Source organism: Xiphophorus couchianus, chromosome 4 (genome assembly GCF_001444195.1).
Source record: "Xiphophorus couchianus chromosome 4, X_couchianus-1.0, whole genome shotgun sequence".
In the NCBI taxonomy this organism is placed as follows: Eukaryota; Metazoa; Chordata; class Actinopteri; order Cyprinodontiformes; family Poeciliidae; genus Xiphophorus; species Xiphophorus couchianus.
The window spans coordinates 29,201,719-29,212,446 of NC_040231.1; the positions used below are offsets into that span (position 1 = coordinate 29,201,719).

The window sequence follows — 10,728 nt, forward strand, 5'->3', positions numbered from 1 at the left end:
GACGTTCCACCTATTCTTATTTATTTATTTGTTTTTATTTGACCTTTAATAATACACATTGCCTCATTTATAACCTATTTTGTTAAAATAAGCAAAATTACTAACACAACATCAAAGAAATATGAGCTAAAAGCAAGGGCAAGTTTTGTACGAAAATAAATTTAAATTGGCCTTCTGGTTTTCTGACAGGTCTGTATTGATAAAACAAGGAAAATTACAAACATAGCGAAAATGAGAAATTTGACTGTGTTAAATAAGCTAATAAAATATGAGCTAAAAACAAAGGCGAGTTTTATAAGAAAATAAATTTTAATTGGTCTTTTAATATATATAACTTCATGAATGTACTTATTTGTTTAATGGGTTCTGCATTCATGTCTTGATCGAAGAAGAGGCTCTGTATACCTCTCAATGACCTGAACATGATTCAGTGGGGTGGCCAGTATTTTTTAAGAGGGTCCCAGGGCCCCTTTTGCCCCCCTCTTGCAGTCGCCACTGCTGAAAACGTTCTTCATTCTGAAATTAATCCTGTCTTTGCTCCTCAGGGTCGATGGGAGAGTCAGCAGGATATCTTCATGCCCACCCACCGCACCCTCCCTCGCCCGGCTTCATCCCCGTCTACATACTCTACCTCCCCCTCTTCATCCACCATGCCCTTCAATACGACCCCCCCACAGAACCAGGAACCAGAGCAAGGTAAACATCCTGCCTTTTATGGCCTCTCTGCCCCACCAGCTTTACTTTTTCTAGCCATCCTCCACTCTCTCTGTCTTTGTTTCTTCCTCTTTTTTTGTTTTTAGCGCTTTCCTCTCTTGTGTAACGATTCAAAGACATTTATCACTTTATTCCATGTTTCCCACTATTAAACATCCCTCAGCCTTGATAAATGTGTGAACTCATATTCGTGTTTTTTCAGCTTTTTACACCCACTCTGCTCTTCTAACCCCGCCAACGTTGTCGCTGATCAGTGCTGTGCCATGTCTGATGATTTCATTGTGAATATTTCTGATGGCTAACCGTGATTTCTTTCCCATTTCAGTGTGACATCAAGTTAATTTTGTTTCAGAAATGAACAGAATTAATGATCTCGATGAATTTCTGTCGCAGTAATTTAGAGCCTCATAGCTGATAAATAAATCACTTCTATGATTGTGTTTTGTGTTGTGTTTTATTAGACGCTTCCTCTGTCAATCTGTCACTATGTTGGTGATTTTTTTTTTTTTTTTTTCCATTTTCTGGACTTACTTTCAACTTCTCGTCTTAATCTTTCACACTTCCTCCACCTCCCGGACCTCCTCTTGTATTCTCGTTTCCTTCCTCTCCTCTGCCTCCACCTCGCTGCCTCTCCCCTCTTCTTCCTTCCCCAGGTCGTTTAGGACTTGCTGCCTCTTATCTTTCAGTTAAGGCCCTGGTTCCTCAGATGCCCAAACTGCTCAAGTCTCTGTTTCCTGCTCGGGACGACAAGAAAGAGCTCAGACCTTCGCCACACGGCCAGCAGGTCAGCGGAAACAGAAACTGCTGATGCAGCGAAAAACGGGGAAAAAAAAGACAACTTAATAAGCGATTAAAAGGTGTGATCTAACTTTTGTCTGTCACTCAGCAGCATGTGCCTCGCATTGTTGCATCAACGGGAGGCGACGATAGCAGAGGCAAGCCTGAGACGGTGAGAGATCCATATGAAGTGGTAATCTAACCAATTTAGCAACTTTTCAGACAAAAATATTGGTATCAGCCAAAATCAGAATTGGGAGGTCTGTTAGGAAAAAGGCGATCGGTGCAGCACTGCAAAATGTATTCACATCCAACCCTCTGCTGTAGAGGGAACAGCTGGCCTGTCTGCAGAAAACCATTCACTTTTCTAAAAACGTCTTGCAGCTTTTACGCAAACTCTCGATTTTATTTTCAACTGTCCAAACGCAGATCGAATGTAAAATCAGTCGACCAGCAGATTTTCTTAGTTCATCTCTAATCGGGTGAGATTTCTTTGGGGATTGCCAGAAACATTTTTGATTAATTTAGATTTTTTTTTTTGAAACATACAAAAGCTTGTATGTTTACATGTGCAGAATTCCTTGTTCAAATTGAAACGTGTTTTGATTAAATAATCTGAATGTATCGTTTATATAGGCACAAAATTAATCTGATCATAATGTGAGAAGGTGTCAGTTGCTGATATTAGGAGGAAAAGAAATGTAAACTTTGGGAGCTAGTTTTATTTTACTTTTAACATCCTTTTTTCAATGAAAAGTTATATATCATCACCTTCCTAAAATGACAGCCAAATCGTTTTTCGCAAAAATTTATTTGTTTTTTCCCTTTATTATTATATATTTTTTGGCAACAAATGACTTTTAGGCCATTACTTTAGGAAGGTGAGATTATCAAACTACCATTTGCTGTATTTGTAGCAACGGTTGCTGGAATAAGAGTTTGTGTAGCACCAGCAACACTGAGAGCCAAATTCTGTATTTTATTACTTAGATTAAACATTTGTCTGGATTCATAAACTAAATATTATGTCCTGATGGCTCACAATGAAGAGTTTTGAGATTGCTGATTTTTATCCTTGGTGGTGGTATTTTTGACTTGTTGTTCTCCGCATGCTGTCGCCTGTCCCTCTGTTGCCGCGGCAACCGTTGGGCCCCTGCAGGCTGTTGTCCCATCACCCGCTGCCAAAGACCGAAGGGCCGAGTTTCCGGACGTCCCTCCTCTTCCTGTGCATGACCCGCATGACACCACCCCCCTCAGCCCCCTCAGCCAGTCGTCGAGCGGGTATTTCTCCGCTAGCGTTTCCACGGTTACCCTGTCCGACGTCCTCCAACCCTCCTCGTCGTCTTCGTCCCTCCTGGGCGCTGACGCGGCGTCACCCTCAAACCCCCAACAGCAGCAGCAGCAGGGCGCTGATGGGAACGATGTTGTGACCTCTCCCCCCCAGTGTGGCGCCAAGATGGCCGTCGTAGCGTCCAATCACAACAACAGCGTCCCGGCAGAGCTCTCCTTCTCCAACCAGAAGCTAGTTGAAGGCTTTGAGCGGCTGGAGATCTTTGTGGACGACGGCGACGGCTGCGGTCATGACAACGTGCCGCCCGACTGGCTGGCGGAGGGCGCGTACGTCACCGTAGGAAGCAACAAGGCCGGAACTGTGCGCTACGTGGGGACGACGCAGTTCGCCGACGGAGTGTGGGTGGGCGTGGAGCTTGACACCCCAGTAGGTAAGTGTGAGATTTAATGGGCCGGGTTCTTGAAATTCTTGGAAATGCTTCAGTTTCAATTAGGTGTTTTCAAGGTTTGGAAAGTGCCCGTCATACAAACTGCACAGTTTTGTAATTAAGTGCAATTTATCGTTTGATTAAAAGCATAAACTTGAAATACATTGTTTACAGTTCAAACCAGATATTTTTGTACATCTAATGAAAAGACGCATCCAGTTTTCTTCTTTCTGTCTGAAGGTAAATCAGACCACATTTTTCTTGTTTTAGGTTAATTAAAGTTATCAAAATTACTTTTGTTTGCTAAATGTCAAGAAACCTTAGCGAGGACATCAAGCTCCTAATTTGAATATTAACACGATTTGTTTGAGTTGTTTCAGTGTAATGAACATTTATTATTCCTAATGGCTCAACAACTTATTGATAGGTTATTAAAATTGGGGCATCATTTTTGTTAAACCAGTGTTTTGTTCTCGGACCAGTCAGGTATATAGAGTGCGCGAGAGAGACATTTCAAAACTTTAAATTTTGTTATATTTTAATTTCCCTCACTCCTGCTACAGGATGTAGATCACTAGAACAAGACTTTAATAGCAGTAATAGATGACAAGTTTTTAACTCCAACTTGTGGCGCTGGAAAAGTTTGAAAAACGTACCTTGAAATGCGCTTGAATTTCACTGTGGGGGGGAAATCTACGAACCCTGATGACCTGGATTGTTTTCCTTCCTGCAGGTAAGAACGACGGGTCAGTCGGAGGCCACCGATACTTCCTCTGCAAACCAGGATATGGGGTGCTGGTCCGCCCAGACCGGCTGTCGCGCCGCGACCGAGCCGCTCGGCGAACTACGGACGTCGCTCAACCGGCCCACGTCCCCGTCCTGCGAGGGGAAGCCATCATAGCTCGTAGAGGAGAGAACCGCAAGTCCTGGAGCAACTGAGATGGGAGAGAGACAAACTCCCCACGGTCCATCTGCTCTTCCTTGACTCCTAAAAACACATCAGGCTCTGTCTGTCTACTTCCTGGTAACATGTTGCTGGAAGCTCCACTTTCAAGTCAAAGAAAAAACCAGATCAGAGTAAAGAGCCTGTGGAGAATGACTGTTCAGTCCAATGAAGGGCTGGTTACCACACGGGGGAAATGATGCCGTCTGTGGGAAGCTGGTGGCTAGTACGCTGAGGGCGAACGGGAGCCGAAGCGTCCGTTCAGAGATCCTCTCTGAGTCGATACGCAGCAATGCAAACTCGTCACGTCTTTTTAAAACACTATTTAAAAGAAAATCTGATCCATACTGAAAAAGATGGAACTTATAGGATTATTTTGGTTTGTTTTACATATAAATAAGGAAATGGAGGAAGAAACACTTTGACTGAAAGATTTTTGACGAGAATTGTTTGCTTCCCTGCATATCGGCTTTCCCCCGAAGTTCCCGAACACACCACGACGACGACTGCCGCCCTCCTGAACTGAGCCTCGTCGTTCCCTTCCTGGACTTTTTTTTCTTCCTTTTTTTAAAGTCTCCAGAACGTGCCTTTCGCCATGGTCTGGTTTGTGTTTGCTTTCTGTGTTTTGTCTTACTCGCGTTCCGTTTGCCGTGTCATGTGTTGACGAGAAAGCCTTGTGCAAAGTGTGAGGTGATCTCAGGGACTGCAGAGGGGGAGGGGCTTCGTGTGTGTGTTTGTGAAACGTAGTGTGCGTAAAATATATTGTGTCAAAAGATGAAGCCCGTGGACAAAAGCCACCAGAGGTTGGTTTTTATTATTTTATTTTATTTTCTTTTGCACTGGACACGTTGGAGGGAAAAGCTTCTGCACGTGAGCATGGAGAGTGCTGGAGATTTCCGATGATGGCTACTGTCGTTTTAATGCAAGTGTCGACGGAAAGACGAAGAAGGATGTGTTTGGTTGGGAGAGTTTCTGCTTGAGAAAAAGCTGATTTTATTCTATGCATGTGATTTAAAAAAAAAAAATCTAACACGACTGGGAAAATGAGTGCATTTGGGAGAGCGTCTGCTTGTTTTCACATTCCAGACACACCTGGTGAAGAAAACTCAGATAACCTTGGAAGGTTTAAAATTAGTTTTTATGACTTCATGAAACATTCCAGAGGCATTTTAACCTGAACATTGGCCTATAGAGATGTTTCCAAGATATTTATTTTAGGACTCTACTAGACGGCATCCATTTGCTGTACAGTGAGATAAAGGGCAACTCCACCTTTGTAACCAAGCGTTTCTTCTCTACTGAGGTCAGAGGGCAACACGTAACGCATTGGAGCATTGTTGTGTCACCAAGAGGGGGCTGATGGGATGAGTTTAATATAAAGATGGAAGAGGAATGTTTTATCTGTCCTGGGACGCTTTGTCATTCTGTTACTACAGCTGCCGGCTATGTCCTGCTGATGACGGCTGGGGTTATGATTCTGGATGCGTGGTCTGTTCTCACTGTCTGTTCCTGTGGTGATCATGTCCGGTCAGAGTTTTATATACACTCTTCATCAGTGCAAATTTCATTTTAATGCTGGACTTTAAATGAAGCATTTAACTAATTATTTTTTGAATGACTTCAATGATTTTGGACCCATTTGTAGACAAATGTCTTGCCTCTTATTGTTTACCTCCAGAAATTTTGAGCCTGCGCCCGATTTTGGAGGGCAAACAAATGATTCTTTATGCCATCCATAGCAGTGCTGCCACGGAAAACCATTTTGAAAATAAAACCTATGATTAATTTGGTGCAGTGCCACACAACTAAGGGAAACATAATGCAGAAAAAACATTGAACAATAACCCAAAACCACTTGTATTCTTATTTTTTCTCGCTCTCTGAGGTATGAGGATTCAACACCAAAAACAGTATGCAAACATTTGCCACACAAAGAACAGAACTTTAAGTCTGTTAGTACAGTTTTATGTTTTCAAGTTTGATATTTATTTTGTGATCATTAATAAGACATCGTCTGAAAACAGCTATGGTTGACTGGCTAATTTAAACACCTGCTGTAAAGATGTGATGATCTGTCCGAGAGTTGGTGTGTGAGTCCCCCCTTTTTTCTCTAACTGAACAAAACACACCAAATTCTGCAGCCCATCTACATGTTAAGATTGTCAAAGTCAAGCTAGCATAACTGACCTATTTCCCTCTGACTCGTTTTACTTCTTTCAATTAAAACTTTTTTCTGACTTTTTAAGATGTGATACCCTTGAACTTTATCTAGTTGTACTGTTGACAATTAGCATCAAAACATTGGATCCATCTTTCTTTTTGGCATCCTTTATACATTTAAGATTTGGCTTGGTAGGTTGAGAATTTGACAGCCAAAACCAATGGTAGCTATCGTCGATGAGCAGGATTTTCTTGGATTCTTATGCTTGTGAAACCACAACTATTGTTTGATTTAATTCCAGCTGGATATTTCATCACTGCTGTTTTAGCAGAAATAATAGAACAAATTTGTTTAAATTATGCAGCTAGGAAGTTTCTATAGGATTGATATTTGGGGCCATTCCAGAAGTTTAATGCGTAGTCTACGTATCAACCTTCCAGCATCATCATTCAACTGTGTTTTGCATCAATAAAACCCTCAATTTAAAATGATCTCCATGCTGATGAATAGTGCATGTAAATCTGTGACTAGCCCTGCACACTCGGGACTCTAAGAATCTCTAACATTGAAGATGTTTTGTAAGTTATCAGTTATACTGTGTGCGTATAGAGACTCTTGTCCCTCAAGAGTCCATTGGGATGTCATCTGTTTTATAATCATGTGTTCTTTACTTGAGAGGTAAGCAATAAGTATTTTGATCGGGTTGCTTCTACACTTGCTTTTATCGCACGGGAGCTGATGAAGTTGTTTTATTGGAATGATTATTGCACAATGATTTATTGAGAATTGCTGCTATGAGCGTTGTAAATAGACTTGTAAATGAATCAGTCGATTTTTGTTTTTCTCCGTCTCTTGCTGTGCGCTTGAATGGATATGAATTGTTTTGATAAAGCTAAGGGGTGGTGCTTTGGGTGGTTCGTATTCTTTAGGTAATGTTGAGGCACTTTGTCTTGTGAGCAGAGGACGAGAAGGTGGTGAGGACGAGCACACCCGTGTTCTTATAAGGAAAGAGACACTTTCAATGTTGAATCTGCAATAACGTTGGAATCTAGTTTGTCACCAGAGTTGAGTTTATGATTTGTGCATTTTAGTTGTGGGCCATTTACCATTAACGAGGTACAGAGTTTTTGATTAACACATAACTACGCTTCTCCACTTTCCCATGCCTACATAAAAAATTAGAGATGCACCAATTAAAAATTTTAGGCTGATAATATTAACCGATATTTCCCTATATCACTTATAAGTAATATCGGAGCCCTGAACACCATGCACAAACGGGAACAAGATGAAAATAGACATCGCTTGTTAATATCACCCCAGTTTTGCTTATTTTATCGACATGTTTAAAAAATGACTAACATTGGCCGACACCAGTGTTGATGTCGATATATTGTGCATCCCTCATGCAAACGTTAAGCTGTTTGGACAGATGGTTATAACAAACATGGATAATAGTGTGGAGCCTGAAGAAGTAATACTGATCACTTTTATTTATGAAATAAATAAAAGACTACAATTAGCAAGTTAGCAGCAGCTACCTTAGCAGATAGCCCAACTAAAGAGGCTAATATTACCCATAGCTTCTAATACATAGATCTCATGTGACATCACGCTTTCGGGAACTTTGTAACTGACAGCCATCTTGGTAGGTATGTGTAGCTAATTGTCATAACAGGTGCTATGGAGTTGCTATGACAACAATAAACAAGCCACAAGCTTAGAACTAGCTCTCGCCTCATTCCTATCTAACTTATAGACATTATAAGTACATTACAACTACTAAGTCATAAACTTTTTCTCCATCGACTTCCTTTTTGTTGGCCTCAAAGCCATGGTTCATCTATGCTTGGTGCTGCACTTGCCTACCAAGATGGCGGTTCAGTGGCGCAGATGCAGGCGCAGTTCAGACTTGTCTGAACTATGTATACGCCCAAGTATTACTTTGGACTAATGTGATACAAAAGCAATACTATTCTGCACAAGAAGCATTTGAAAAACTACTAGCTAGTTTTAACTCTGTCAAAAATAATAATTTACAGTTAACAGTGCTACTGTTGTAATCAGTACTTTACACTTTATTTCTAACTGTATCACACAACAAGACTGTCGACAGGCCCATGGCTAATGCAGCTGTTATTTAGCCTGATGTATTGGAGTTCTCTGATTGGTCGGGAGATTTGACTGTTTTGTAATTTTCTGGTTCTAACAGGTGGTTCTGAAGGAAAGGCAGTGAGTTTTCTGATGTGTGTGTGTGAAGGAATGTTGTGTAGCTCCGCTCTGATGGAAAACGATCACCAGCTGCTTCCTGCGAGGCTGCTGGACCTTCCTTTTCCAGTCCGGCCTCAGAGATGGTTGCCGTGGGGACGGAGACGGGGTCGGAGGGGGCTGAGATCACTTCAGACTTCCGCTTGTTTCTTTTTGTTGCTGTACCTCAGAAACCACGACTCTTTCACACGTCGTGTTATATCGACTACACTTTGCACAGAGGGGAGAAAAACGTGCAACTCTTGGATGGAAACGACACACCTGTTTGGGATTTTTGTTTTTCTGTTCAGTGTTCTCGAGCTTCGAGCTCTTCTATTTAAGTTAAAAAAAGAAAAAACACCTTACACTTCATGTTCTTGTTTTATCTAAAAGCAGAGCTAAGCTCAGCTACAGCAAACAGTCAGTCCTCTGTATAAACAAGGTTTGTAGGATCCCAAAGTATGGATGAACTCTGACCTCTGAGTGGATTTGGAGCAACAAAAAGACTTTTGAACACAATAAAATGGTTGTTCGTTTTTACACTGGTGCCAAGCCAGCGTTATTTATGGATCCGTATCAGCCATTAGAGGCACTTTGTTCTATTTTTATTCCCATTTGTATCTTGTATATTTAGTCTTTATGAGCCTTCAGACCTTCACACTGTTTCCTTTTTTTTTTTTTTGTTCATCGTGCTGTTCCAAGTGCAGCCCCCTGCCTCTAATGTGGCCTTCAGCCTGGATGCAGAGCAATTTCCAGCTGAGCAGTCTCAGTTCTCTCTCTCTTTCTCTAAAGGTGCGGTTTATTACATTAAACTTTCAGAAAACTGTCTATCTTTGCGGGTTGTTTACAAAATAATAAGAGCTCACTTTGGTTTCCTGTCGTAAAGAAAGTCTTTTGGCCTCAGGAGCTGTCAGGTTCATCACTGCCTGTTTCCCACTGAAGGAGTTTGCCTAGATTCGCCCCCTAGTGGCTGCTTTGAACACATCAGCCAGAAAATGGAGGGCTTTGTCTTCCATGCTGGGAATTTTAGCTGCAACCAGAAAAAACAAAAAGGGAGTCACAACTACCCAGGACCATATCAGATAAAATCTAGTTTCAGGATTTAAATTTATTTTATTGTATTTTTTAGGCTAAAGCAGAATTGGAAGTTTATTTTGATCTTTGAGCTACCTCAGTCCTTGCTCCAGTGTGTTCCTACCGGCTTCAGTGTGTTCTCGAACATCAAAAGGAACCACAGAAACAAGCAATACAGAGCTGCCAGGTGCAGCGTCCAACCATTTCAATAAATTTCAGCTCCATCTCCTGTTTGGGTTATTTTCTCCTCCATGTTACTCCAGCCACATTTACCTGGGCTGCATAACGATGAAGGCTCATAAGAGTGCGAAGGTTACGTTCCCCTCATGTAGCTGAGGATGAACTGTAATGCTCAGCTGTTTGTTTTTAATGTGGCCTTGGCCCGATCAACAGTATTACTATTATCATTGTAAGAAATCATGATCAGTCACTGCTGCTGTTGATTGTGTGGAGCAGGAATGTCTGCCTGCATCATTTCTGTGTGTGTTCTCTGGATGTGTGTGTGTGTGTACACATGCGCATATTAAGACTTATAAAGTAGAGAAATCTGAGCACAAGTTTGGGTTTTGATTAATTTAATTGTTTTATGTAATAATTTTATGCTGCAATCCAAAGAATAAACATGTATAATAATACATTTATTTTCATCTTTAATCATCTGAACAGTAGATAGATTAAGAATAAAAAAAATTATGAGGATTTTCTTGTTTGGTGTGTGTGTGATGTAACTTTTACTTTTTATTTCTTTCTGCGCTGAAGTAGCTTGGATTCCAATTTGGGACAATTACTGCCACCTGCTGGTCAATAAGAAGCAATACAAGGGGCTCAAAAGCATGTTCGCAGGAATCCTCTAAGGTAGTAAAAGCGTCTCTGAAGAAACATTTGAAGCCTATAGAGTCCGTCTGGTGATATGGGGGAAAAATTAATGGCCACGACTTCTTACAATTAAGTCGTTTCCACTAAGTTAAGTCGAGGCCACTTTTTTTTCTCCCACTCCAATTGTTAACTTTAACATGTTGAAGTACTAGCTTGATAAATGTTATAAAATTAGAGGGGATGGGAAGACGCCTGCTTCCCTATCTTGTTGGTTTAAC

General features: G+C 41.2%; 1 protein-coding gene across 8 annotated transcripts in view; it reads left to right on the top strand.

The window, feature by feature from the left end:
* kif13ba (kinesin family member 13Ba) overlaps positions 1-10,271 on the top strand; it is a 56,778-nt gene extending 46,507 nt beyond the window's left edge. For 2 of the 8 annotated variants that reach the window (XM_028015376.1, XM_028015375.1), the window contains exons 35-39: positions 546-696; positions 1,368-1,498; positions 1,601-1,663; positions 2,651-3,212; positions 3,943-4,148. In XM_028015376.1, coding sequence (XP_027871177.1) covers positions 546-696; positions 1,368-1,498; positions 1,601-1,663; positions 2,651-3,212; positions 3,943-4,148 — 1,113 coding nt within the window. The other 6 variants (XM_028015377.1, XM_028015382.1, XM_028015378.1 and 3 more) reach the window with 5 other exon arrangements.
* Positions 10,272-10,728: the final 457 nt, after the last annotated feature.